We start from the raw sequence: 13,235 nt of genomic DNA, 5'->3' as shown, positions 1-13,235 counted from the left end.
TGGGTGATCTGTCCCTTTAAGGGTACACTCTAAATTTCATAAATAAGTCAAGCTAGTTTTATTTTTCATTTCACATTTCATTTCACAGAACTGGTTTTAAAATGCATTGGCGAGGCCTTGTATAGCTGGAACATGAGACATTGGAAACACAGGTATCTAAAATTAATCATAAATAAAGTATATAAAGGGTACATATTAAGAAAGGTATTCAGTAAAATGTTCAGTACAGAGTTTGCCCCTGGATTTGATTTCCTGGGCCATTTTTTTTTTTTTTTTTACTTTTATGAGGTCATCCCATGAAAGGTCATCCAATTCGCTTCCACCAATGAGAGGCAAGATAAGTGGATACCAGTACAAAAATATATTCTCTTTTTATTTTGTCTCACAACCCTCAATAAAAACAATAAAAGCATTGAAAATGCTTGGAATTTTGGAATTACAGAGATTCACATCCAATAATGATAACTAATAACACACTTAGATACCCATACAACCATGGCTGTAACCGTGTCTTGAACATAATGGTCCTCTGTCCTTTAAAATAGTAAAGGCGATAAATGCAATAATTTTCTGAATAAAGGCTTTAAATGCAATAAAATGTTTAAATTTTAAAATGTGCTAGCAATGCTAGCAATACGCTTGTTTCAGTCATCTTTTCTTTTTAGTGCTTTATCAAAGAAAAGATACATATAATTTGAATTTCTTTTCATCAACGATGTATCTGTAAAATGGCATGACAGCTGGCTAGCAAAAAGAAAATAAACAAGATTATTTACTGCCCTCAAGCTGTCCCTCACTGTTTTTCTGAATTCCATGTCAACAGTTTATTTAAATGTTATCATCGAAATGGTGTTTAACTTTAATTAAATAAAAATATAACAATTAATAATTACATAATATTGTATTATTTTTATCAAATTAAATGCTTTTATACAGAACCTCACAGCACATTCCAAAATACAAAATGTTTGGGTTGGAACAGACCAAAATGTAACTCCTTTTCACTATAAATCTTGACAGCAGTCTCCTCGGCAATTGTGATCTTTTGAGAATATTTTGGTCTGTTCTCAACCAAAACTGACTGGATAGCTTCAGAAGACATTGATTAAACCAATGGAGTCTTATGGATTACTTTTATGATGCATTTATGTGATATCTGAACCTTCAGGGTTCTGGCCACCATTCACTTGCATTTTATGGACCTACAGAGCTGAAATATTCTTCTAAAAATCTTAATTTGTGTTCTGCAGAAGAGAGAAAGTCATAGACATCAGGGATGACATGAGGGTGAGTAAATGATGAGATAATTTTCATTTTTGGGTGAACTGTCCCTTTAAATATAATACAATTACTATTGATTTATTATTATTTTTATTACTAGTAGCAGTGTTATAGTGAATACAGTATTACATAACTATACAGCAGTGATCTATTTTGTCGCACTTTTTCCCTTTAGAGGTGCACTCAGTAACTTTTTGTTTGTGTCATCTTGGACTTACAGTGGCACCTAGTGGTGTGCATCATTCAAAATCAGTAGTTCTCTGTTACAAATGCCATTGTTGAAATTCACTATTCACAATCAGCCATGATTAGTTTATTCCAAGAGTGAAAGTGACCAATAACAAGACCTTAAAATTAAGCTTTTATTTTGGCGGAGCTTATATTTTGAAGTGTTTCTGTGTTATGACAGTAGCTTCTCAATCTGGAAAGCCGGTCGCTACGTGACTCAAAGTAATTATTATTAAAAGGCTGCTATTTAATTACATAAATATGTAGTCTGTATGTGCCACGCTAACATTTGTTTACATTTGCTATCATCTGCTACAAACAGAGCGCACAATGCTCATGATAGCATTTTCTGTGTTTGAGTCAAGGATCTCTCAAAGGTTTGAGCACTGTGTGTCTTTATGTCTGCACAACACCGGCTCAACACATTCACAAGTGCTCACATTTAATACGCGCAGCACACACAAACTATATATTTATCTCATTAAATCGCAGCTTTTACAGTTAAATAATCTCACATTGTTTTGGACCTGACTCCATTACCAGTATAGGTATCGGGATTCAGGGCACCTTTTAGATAAAGACATCACCTGTAAGTCAACTTGAGAATGTGCATGCGCATTAGCTCAACAAGGCGGGGGAAAAAACAAAGTTTTTTAGCGTAATCTGAGGTAAAGAAGCATGATTTGTTACCAGTGTTGTCAGATTTTACTGCTGATTTGAAATTTGTTCTTTGATTGTAATCTTGACCAGCCGTTTTGGAGATTTAGGTGTTCCTGTATTGAAACAGATAGATAGGAGCTGCCCTGGAGTGTTCCAAAGAAGGTGAACCACACAACTGTAGCCACCGAGGGAACACTTCAGCATGTCATTGTCAACCAGCCCACCGGGTTAAGGTGGCTCATTAGACCATGCCAAAGCAGCCAATAGTAGTTAAGCAGCAGATACACTCGCTGGGGATGAACAGCCAGCACTACAGTTCTCAACATAGGAAACATCCTTTGGTTCACTACAGTTAAACATGCACTGACCAAAACAACAAGCCATGATGACTTAGCTAATCAGCTAACTGGAAGTAGCACTCGGATGACCCATGTGATACCGGAAAGAGGGCAGGGTTGACAGCAACACATTCCCAGTTGGCTGACAAGAGCCCTTAAATAGACCAGCTTTGACAATGACTAGCAGTCAATCAATGACATCATTACACATAAAACAGAAAGGTGACAGCCTATCCTGCTACATACAGTATGTATTTAATTTTAAGAGAGTGTAGTCCATCCTATGACCAAGATGATGCAGGCAGAGGTCAGCAAGGTGTGCCTCACAGTCTGGCTGGAAGCTTGGTGGTTAATTTTGGTGAAGTCCATCCTAAGCCCGAGGTGCAGGCAGTGGATAGTGAAGTATCCCATGGAGCTGGTAGCAGCTCATCCTCTGTGAAGTCCATCATAGAAGACTGAAGTGATGCAGTCAGTGATCATCGAAGTGCCCCTCGCTGTATGGTTGGTACAGACTGCAGTTAGTAGTCATCACTCAGCAACACACAGCAGTGGGATTGGATTGTTAGCTGGGGAAGTACAGTAAAGACACTGAAATCATGCTTTAAACAAAAAGGAAAGAGTTTATGAATCTTTTTTATTATAATTATTATTATTGTAACAATACAGGAGAATACAGAATAATGCAATTTTTAAAGTAAAAAACAAAATAAAATTTTACAATACAAAAATGCAATGATAAATTAAATAAAGCTATAGGTTAAAAAAAAAAAAAAAAATATATATATATATATATATATATATATATATATATATATATATATATATATATATATATATATATATATACACACACATTTGTTGAAGAATTTATGAACTGCATGCCATAAACACTTTTACTAACTCTTATGAATTGTTTGAGGCATAATGGCAAACCTGTTGTATTATGTAGAGCATAATCTATCTGTAATGAATATTTCAGTGTTGTTTTTTATTTACAAATATTTTTTTGTTTGTGTTTTTTTTTTTTTTTTTTGTCAAGTGTTTGTCACACCTAATGCATTGGGCATCACAACAGATTCTTGAGGTAAAAAAGTGAATAGTCCAGTAGTTCTTCATGTCTTCTTAGGTTGTCTCACTCATTTGGGTGGGAGAAGGATTGTCAGCTTCAGTTACAGGCTCTGTGGATTTAAGGGCCTCCGTGTCCCGGGGGCTGCCAAGCATCTCCACATTGTTGCAGTTGAGGGGGGAGCTAATATCTGATGATCTGTCCCCACCTTTCTCAGGTGCAAGCTGCAGACCAGATACAGGCAACGGCAAGTTCATCATGTTATAGTACATGTTACCCAACCGCCGTGACAACTGAAAAGAAAGGGACAGTTAGAATTCCCGAATGACTTTAATGAGTTATTTTCAGAGGAGGTTTTCATCCCACTAACTATTATAGTGGAATGTCACTGTGAAACAAGTAAACCTAACCTAAAATATTAAAGAATGAATAACTGTAGTAGCAGACATAGGTTTTGAAAGTCAAGTGTCAAATCATTTAAAGTAAAACAAGGCTCAGTTAATGATGGAAGTTCATAAATGATGAGCTAAATTTCAAATTTAATCTTGTAATTCTTGAAGTCATCTGTGCAAATGATCATTAACATAATCATGCAGATTTTTTTGTAAATATATGCACTAGTACTGAGGTTAGTAACACAGCATGCATAAAGCAATATGCATTTTTACAAAAATATTGTAATCTATAATCGATGGGAACTCATGGGGCTAGTATCAGACTGACCGAGACAGGATTAGCTTGCTTGTTAGGATATGTACAGTTCACACATAGTAGATGATGAATGAACTGTTTTAAATTACATCTTAGACAGATATATTTTTCCCCAACCACTTTCACACATTTAACTGTCAGAAAGAGCAACTAGCCTGAATCTAGCCTAAAGGTTGTTGTAGTACCAGTGATCGTATCTTGAGTGCAGGGCCAAGCTTTAGCCCAAGAGTGTCCAGAAGGTGGTCCTCTGTAAGAAGAGGCAATGTCTCTCCATCAATCATGTGGTCTTTGAACGTCTGTATTAGATGACACATAAAATAAATAGAATGAATATAAAGATATAACATATACTGTATAGATAGATGGATGGATGAAAGGATGGATGGACAGACAGACAGATGATAGATAGATAGATAGATAGATAGATTGAATGGATTATTTAAAGATAGCCTCTGAAATATAAAGGATTTGTCTGTTTGCAACTCGAGGTATGCATATTATATTACCTGTGCATATTCAGAACAGCTTGGTATTTCACTTATAAAGTTGTAGACATCATCAACTGTCCACTTGCGAACATCTTCCTGTGAAGACATCTCTTCTCCATTGAGAAACATATTAGAAGGCCCTGATCAAAGAAAACAGAAGAAGTGTAATCAAACACTAGAATACAGGAAGTAACATTGACTAAAATATGGCAGCATTTGTTTTATAGGCAAATTCTTAAAGGAATGTTCCAGGTTCAATGCAAGTTCAGCTCAGTCAACAGCATTTGTGGCATGATGTTAATTATCACAACAAATAATTTTGACTTGTCCCTCATTTATTGAAAAAAAAAGCAAAAATCGCAATTACGGTAAGGTACTTAGAGTGGAAATGAATGGGGCCAGTCCATAAACATTAAAATACACACTGTTTCAATTTCAAAAGTGTAGCCACAAGATGTAAACATTTTATGTTTTAACTTGATTTTTTTTTGTGATCAAATTGTATTTAATTATATTGATCAAATTCTATCCAATATTAAAACTTCGCTGTTATGACAACATAACACTGGAAACTCTTTAATCTGTTAAATGCCATGACACCAGTAAATCCCAAATTTTATCACACTAAAACGTCAAAATAAAAATGTTAATGCATATAACGTTTACATGTTGTGGCTATACTTTTTAAACGGAATAGCCACATTCATTTCCATTGTAAGTGCCTTACTGTAACAGCAATTTCTTACGTTATTGTGGGACGAGTAATTTTGTTGTTGTTGTGGTAAGCACCATTATGCCCCAAATTCTGTCGATTGAGCTTAGCTTGTATTGATCCTGGAATGCTTCTTTAGCTGACAAAACATGTGTAACAAACAGCTAAACACAAGCACTGCATTAAAGAAATACAAAAGGAAAAATAGCAAGCTCACCAATTGGTAGAAGTCCATTTCCTGGCATTGGAAGCATGTAGGGCATGCCAGTTGGGCCAGTGGCAGAAGGGTGCAGAAACTTCTCTTGGAAAGCTGAGCATGGGTTGGATATGTCTTTGTCACTGGTGCTAGCTTTGTAGTTGGTGACTTCTGAACAGCCCTCCTGTCGACTAATACAGGCTTTGCGAATCCCAGGCTCTCCTTCTTTAAAACTTTTTCTACTGCTGCCTGAAGACAGCTCAGTTTCCATATTGGTGTGGTGTGGTTTGTGGATGGGGGCCTCATTACTCATGTCACCTTTTCCTCCTGCCTCCTTCTCCTCCCATGAAGCACCTCCTGGACTTTGCTCTACATTCTTCTCTTCTGATTGGCATTTGGGGAGTGTGAGGTTGCTGTCTGAGCTCTTGTGATTGGTGGCTCTTCTGCCTGTCCTGCGTCCTCGCTCCCTTTGCAGTGTGCTGATTGGTGGGTAGGGGCTTGATATGAGGAGACTGTTAGCATGCAAGTCTTCAAGGGCAGTACGGTGGATGAAGACATCATGTCCATCTGGAAGTCGCTGGCGGCCCCTGAAGGCCATGGGATTGTGTTGGATGCCCTGGTACATCATGGGATTCTCCATGCCAATCAGACCCTTTTGGTGGGCATTCTCCAGCTCTTTTTGGTGCAGGATAGCATTCATCTCCATCCTCATTTCAGAAATACAATTATTATTATTAAATTATTAAAAAACAACAACTATGAGGTTTGTTGCAATTGTGTGTGAATTTAATGGCAAACATTGGAAACAAATGCACTGAAAGTTACCTGGCTATATTCTGCTTGTGAATTAACTCTTGTCGTCTTGCAACTGTTTCCATGGTTTCAGCAGGAAGGTAGCCATAACCTGCAAATTCCCAGAGGAAAATGTTATTAGCTTACATATCTCTTTATTTCATTGGTGTATAGGAGAAACAGTTAGCATATTAAAGAGATCTCATTTGTTTTTTTGCTCTATAACTCTGCAAAAAATTAAATGGCATCTATGCTAATATTATTCTATTTGTTTCCCTGTCTCAACCTCTGGATTCATATCCCGAGGTTACCAGAGCCGGCCAGATCCACCTCCATTCCTGCTTGGTGTCGGACTCCACTGCTATGTGTCTCTGAGTGATGACGACTAAACGCAGCTGGTGCCAGCCAGACATCACTTCAGTCTATTACAATGGACTTCAGGGGATGAACTGATGTCAACTCCAACCATAAGACATGGGATGCTTCATATGCATATGCCACTGCCTGAACCTTGGACCTAGGATAGACCTAACCCAAATTACTCTGCCTGCATCACCTTGGTCTAATGATGGACTACACTCTTAAAATGGAATACATAGACTATCAATTATTTGCCAACAAAAGGCCAATTAACAAAGGACAATGCATCAATGTGAACTTCTGCAGTTAATCCAGGCTTCAAAGACATTAGTCATTAATCTTACAGTTCATAAAAAATCTTTGTTTAAACACTGACCCTTAACATTTACTTAGTTTAATAATTTTAAACCATGACCTGCACTGCACATTAATAACTAACATTGGCATTATATTCATGCTGTTAGCCAGAGGGGAACTGGCCCCCACAGTGAGTCTGGTTTCTCCCAAGGTTATTTTTCTCTATTAACCAACATCTTATGGAGTTTGTGTTCCTTGCCACAGTCGCCTTCGGCTTGCTCACTGGGGTTCTAAATAATTGTTTAATTATTTATTTTTATACACAATTTACAATATTATTTAATCAAACTACACAATGATGACTCTAAGACTTTATAGATATTATGGTTTCATTTTCTGTTAATGCATGATTTTCTGTAAAGCTGCTTTGAAACGATGCATGTTGTGAAAAGCGCTATACAAATAAAAATGACTTGATTTTTTCCTTTCCTACTGGTTATATCTGCAGACTGCCACAATATTTTGCCTTAAAAAGGAGTAATTTTCTGTATTATTTGCCTGAATATAACTACATTCTAACCTGTTCCAGGGAATCCTCGGCCTGGAATAACATTGGAATTTTGGGGCGGAGGTGGACCAAGATGGGTACCCATGTGGATTTGTCTAGCATCAGCTGATACCATTTCAGTGGGTGGCACCAGTTCCCTGCAGATAAAAGAGGATTAGTTCATCATCAAAGTTCAACTTCCAATCTCAACTTTACATTAAGTTTTATGCATTTTTGAGTTGATGTTTAGGGAAAATTCTAACAGACCTCTCCATGAAGCGGGGATCAAACTGTGTGGGCACACCCTGCAGTCTCTGCTGCCCCTGAACCAGGATCTGTGGAGCCATTGCCATCTGGTTCCTCATCATGAGCTCCTGCCTCTGCCGCAACTCTGCTTACAACACACAGAGCAACACATCAAAATAAAGGCAAGTGTAAACAATTCAGTTTATTGCAAATTTCTCTGTGGTTTAAACTGTTGCAGATATTTTTCAATCATATCCATTTTATAACAGCCACTGTTATTTGTGATAAAGTCTAACCTCCAGTAGACATTCCATTGACTAGTCGGTACCAGTGTTTCTCATCTAGAGCACCTTGCTCTCCAAGTGCTGTTATCTTCCTTAGCTGCTCACGTGGAGTCATGACACTGCCTCCTCCCTGAGTCCATGTAAACATACATATGACATCTAAATTTTGTCCATCCATCCATCCATCTATCCATCCACTGCACTCTGTTACTGCAGTACAGCTTTGTTTTTAAAGAAATTATCCACTTAATTAAATTGTCGTACAAATATGTCATTTCTAAACAAATCGCTTGGAAAAAAGCACTGTGGCAGTACCATCATACAGTGATGGTGACAGATGCTGTAAAATTGGTCTACCATGGTATTTATATGGTAATAAAAATTTTTTACAAATACAAAGTTTTGCTGAAACTAACTTTTAGACTAGTAAAAAGACTAATAGTCACACAAGACAATCAAGTGATCCGGTCTATCCTAACACAGACATTTCAGAGCTCATTTAAGGAATTTTTTGGGTTCATTACAAGTTAAGATCAGTCGACAGTATTTGTGGCATAATGTTGATTACTACAAAAAACTATTTTGACTCGTCCCTCTTCTTTATAAAAAACAAACATTAATTTACAGTGAGGCACTTGCAATGGAAGTTAATGGGGCCAATTTTTGGAGGGTTTAAAGTCAGAAATGTGAAGCTTATAATTTTATAAAAGCACTTGCATTATTTATTTTGTTAAACAAAACAAGTCTAAATGATTATTATTATTATTATTATTATTATTATTTGGTAATCAACATTATTCCACAAATGCTGTCGATTGAGTTTAACTTGTATTGAACCCAGAATATTCCTTAAAGCACTAGATACAATTGTCTTTACGGGTCATTAAACGACACGCCTTTAAGATGCACATTTGAAGGAAAACTATTCTCATCTACATCAGAATTTGACAACAAACATTCTGAGAACATAAACAGCAATGTTAAAAATGATCTAGAGTAGATGATAAATAGGCCTACCTGTTAATTTTCTCCTGTGCTTGATCTTCACTCACTCAGGTGCAAAATATATCTGCTCCTGTTAGTCTGAGATTGAGAAACCAGATAGAGAGAAAGAGAAAATGATAGATGTCAACTTCTTTATTCTTTAGTAGATTGAAATAGATTTCTAGTGAAAATTATTAGCCTGAAGTGTTTCTCTTTGGAAATAAGAACATAGTGTTGGGGATTTACCCCTGTTATTTCCTTAATCTTTGCTTATACTGTACTATAAGCAAACACTATAGAAGCACACACACACACACACACACACAAAAAAAAAAAAAAAAAAAAACAGTGTATTTTTAAGAGTGTAGTAAAATGACATCTACTCATAGATTCTTTATCTATTACTAAAAAACATTCAAGGTGAAAATGTGCCTGTCCATTTATCCACCTGGTAAAACATTCTCGCTGAAATGATTACACGGCTGTGATTAATAGATCTACAGATCTCTTCCAGGATATATTCTCCACGATTCTGTACGGAGCAGCCTTTGAGGTTTCCCTCTGTGTGTATTACCCTATATGTTCCAAGAGAAGCCATCTTAATCTGAGTCCTGTAATCCTCCTGTTAGTCCAGCAGTCTGCTAGCTACATCTGCTGACCTGTATGTATGCGTTCCTGCTGTCAGCCAACCCCCAAACTACCTTCAGGGCCCCTATTCCCCCCTCGGATCCTATTAGCTTAGTCCTGACTATACAGCACTTTAAAGGGATGTGTTGGAGGTAATCCCTGAGTTTAGAGTTTTACCCTCAGCAAACCTTGCCTGTAAACATACCGGACAATACAACCTAAGTGCTAAGCCTATTAGCCTCCATTAGCCTCAGAGATGTCCTAAAAACACCTTGGGGATAAATCTGGAATACAAACGGTTTATGTGGTAAATGTGGCGCAGGCAGACACACTGTCAACTGTATCAAAACTCTGTTTGATACACTTAAGAATCTGTTTATTATGGACTGATGGTGTAATAATTATAGATAATACACACACACACACACACACACAAAATCAATTTGACAAATGTCCATCTAATTGAATTGATCTTTAAATTCTGTAGACTACTAATTATGAATTCAGAATAAATATGAATTATTTAGTTAGAATTAACGAGGAGTGTGAACTTTTAAAACTTTGTAAACAAAATTCAAAATGTATGGTAAATGTCATTAATTGAACTAATTATACTATAGCCAAGGGAAGCATGTTTAAATAAATCTATTTTAAATAATTTGTTTAAATCTTACTTTGCCAGGAAATTATGTAATAAAGTAATATATGTAGAATACAATGTTTAATGCAATTTGATTTGGTAATTTAATCTTTTTTTTTTTTTAATCCATGCAGTTACATCAGCAGAAACATGTTTATGTACAGTATGTTAAAAATGTAACATCCAGCAGTATTTACACAAACCGTAACTTCACAAAAGCTGCAAATATTCATTCTGACCACTAAAAATCACCTGGAATTGTAATGAATAACAATAAGTTGTAGTTTCAGATGATTAATTATAGGTGCAAGCACATTTTAATTTGTGTTAAATCTGCCATCAGAGAGGATCTATCTGACAGCTAGCCCTGATGATTTGCAGGCATTTGAGATAAACATGACCATCGCCAAAACAATACCATATGAATTATAGGCTTAAAAATATACATAAAACCTAAGTATTGGGCATATGTCCAAAACAAGTGCAGTGTCTGGCATGCATGTGACAAGTGATGCCATATCCAAGTCACAGACTTGAACTGGATGGATTTGCTTCTGGCTAATCTCATTAAAGGAATACATTAAGGGAAAACTGCTGACAACTTATTTCAAGCCCTGCGTTTGGGTAGGTCATAGTAGAGAAGATAATAATCATCTGGTTTAATGTACTGGTTTAATATACTCCCTTTGTATAGTGAGGGCACAAGATAATTCCAATGGTAGACATACAAGTCTGGGACAGATATAAAGATATGAGCAGTGTTACAGGGCAAAGTGCCTTGATCACCTCTTTGACAGATGGAAAACATTACATTATTGCTTTTTAACATGTAAAGAAAGTAAAAATTAAGAATGTGCTCTATAATGTGCAAATATAGGCCCAATTCAGCAAATACATTTATAGTTACATTAATTTGACATTTAATCATTTGACAGATGCTTTTATCCAAAGCAACTTACAAATGAGGAACAGTTCAAACAATTTAAAGAAAAGCCAACCCTGTTTTGCAATATTGCAATACCAAGTTTCAAGATTAACAGTAGCAATGTGTTGCACACTTTTTTCACACTTTCTTTAAAGTGGAATGAACATAGATATTCTTCCCTTTACGGTTTATAATCCTTAAAGCATACCTCAAAATTAAAGAGCAGAAACTAGCATCCAAACACTGGAAGGTAGAGTGAAGGGAGATAATAAGACTAGAAATGTTCAGATAGTGGACTCACCTTTGAATCTCTGCCAGAGAAATGGGAATATATCCAAGATCTCTGTCAAGTTGACAACATGTGCATACCAAACAATTGCGATTCCAATTCAGTAAGAGACTTGAAGGTGCTCTGCTGGTTTGAGCAACAAGAAAGTCCACAGCTCTGAAGACTCAACACCTCTGAGGGAAGCTACCAGTCTAGCCACCAACCTGCAGATGCCCTGGCCAACAAGTGCCAGCTACTTGTCTTAGCTAAAAAACTACTTGTCTTAGCTAAATTTACAGATTCATGTTATCTCTATTAGGCTTAAGCAGGCTTTATCCCCCCCCCCCCAGGCCTGACATCACTATGATCTCTCGTCCAACTGCATGTCGGACACTCTGTTGAAATGTAATTAAGAGCACTGCCTAAGCACAGTGGCTAAACCTCTTTCAACATTTACCTCAATAATCCTCTGTTAGCACTTTAAGACACCTAAATGCTCAGCTTCCTTTTTCATGGAAATGACACTGTCAACTCAAAGCAAGCTGGAAGTGCATGTTTCTTTCAAGTGTTTTTTGTGTGTTTAATAGAAATCATTGTAAGAGTGTTACTCACTTGTCTTTATCAGATCTCATTGGGCGCCTTACTATGTTGTGGAGGATCATGTGCTCAGACTTGTTAATCTGACAGTTTGTGCTCACCACCCGCTTACAGCATAGTCTGCAGTTCCTAGACTTATATTTTTTAACACTGAGAGGATCAGGGGAATTAGTACAGGGATAGGTGTGCGCACAATTGGGTGGCATATGATTGTTTTGCAAGAAAACGGATTCTTGGAGAGACACAGACATGAAGAGACTGGTGGCAAGCATTCACCTCCCGCACAGATAAGCTGACAGAGGGTTAATAAAGCTGTTTTACTGATTATTATAAATGTCCCCACACACCTCCTCCTCTGCTATACAAAGCTAGTAAGAAATGAGTAAACAAATGATTGTGAAGCTATAGGAATCTGAACTATATTGATGGCATTACCAAATAATTAATCATCAAATCAAATTTTTTATGCTATTATGACTTTAAAGATCTCAATACGGAAAACTTGTAACATACAGGTAACAATGCCTTTCAGTTGCCTTAATCGCCTATTTCTGCTTTTGCTGTATTATTTTTATTTGGTTAATTTCAAGCAGTTATTTACTGGTTAACACATGATTTGAAGTAACAATTCTTACTTGTTAGACAAAATTTTTTTAGACTATAAAGTACACTAAATAAAAATGATTTTGTTGTAAAGTAAATTTAGCAGAACAAATTAAGTACTCTCTACATTAAATAAGTTTAAGCGTGAACTTAAAAACATAAAGTAAATTCTACATTTGTACTCAATTCAAACATGTAAAAATGTATGCTCTGCCTTATAAGCTAACATTATTTATGATTGTTTGTTATCTTTAAAATGCCTCAACATGTATCAGTTCTAAAGTAGTAAACCTTGTCATGTGTTTATACTAATTTGAGTACGTTTCACAGGGAAATAAAATAAGTACATTTTACTTAACTTTTCGAAACTAGTGTTTCCAGCATT

The 13,235-nt window shown here is 36.4% G+C and overlaps 1 protein-coding gene across 3 annotated transcripts; it reads right to left on the bottom strand.

The window, feature by feature from the left end:
• Positions 1–343: 343 nt before the first annotated feature.
• On the bottom strand, positions 344–11,918 carry LOC127441538 (sterile alpha motif domain-containing protein 7-like). 3 transcript variants are annotated; one of them, XR_007897319.1, is made up of 11 exons: positions 11,684–11,918; positions 9,224–9,289; positions 8,219–8,336; positions 7,944–8,067; positions 7,710–7,834; positions 6,506–6,584; positions 5,702–6,387; positions 4,791–4,912; positions 4,470–4,580; positions 3,559–3,866; positions 344–3,073 (listed from the first exon to the last, which is right to left on the bottom strand). XR_007897319.1 is itself a non-coding variant. In XM_051699081.1 (10 exons), exons 3-10 carry the CDS (start codon positions 8,319–8,321, stop codon positions 3,630–3,632), a joined length of 1,587 nt encoding a protein of 528 aa, XP_051555041.1. In that variant the 5' UTR covers positions 8,322–8,336; positions 9,224–9,289; positions 11,684–11,918; the 3' UTR covers positions 3,359–3,629. The 3 variants fall into 3 exon arrangements, 1 of the variants encoding a protein (XP_051555041.1); XR_007897320.1 differs by lacking the exon at positions 8,219–8,336; XM_051699081.1 differs by lacking the exon at positions 344–3,073 and having other exon boundaries at positions 3,359–3,866.
• Between the last annotated feature and the right edge of the window lie 1,317 nt (positions 11,919–13,235).

The sequence above is a fragment of the Myxocyprinus asiaticus genome, chromosome 5 (assembly GCF_019703515.2).
Source record: "Myxocyprinus asiaticus isolate MX2 ecotype Aquarium Trade chromosome 5, UBuf_Myxa_2, whole genome shotgun sequence".
In the NCBI taxonomy this organism is placed as follows: Eukaryota; Metazoa; Chordata; class Actinopteri; order Cypriniformes; family Catostomidae; genus Myxocyprinus; species Myxocyprinus asiaticus.
This window is presented reverse-complemented; position numbering and strand designations above follow the sequence as displayed.

Excerpts from the sequence above, each read along its gene's own strand:
- LOC127441538 (XM_051699081.1), bottom strand. The coding sequence starts at position 8,321 with ATGACTCCACGTGAGCAGCTAAGGAAGATAACAGCACTTGGAGAGCAA. Across the intron at positions 6,585-7,709 it reads CCGAGGATTCCCTGGAACAG|GTTATGGCTACCTTCCTGCT; the intron begins GTTAGAATGTAG and ends GGGAATTTGCAG. Across the intron at positions 3,867-4,469 it reads CACTCAAGATACGATCACTG|TTGTCACGGCGGTTGGGTAA; the intron begins GTACTACAACAA and ends CTTTCTTTTCAG.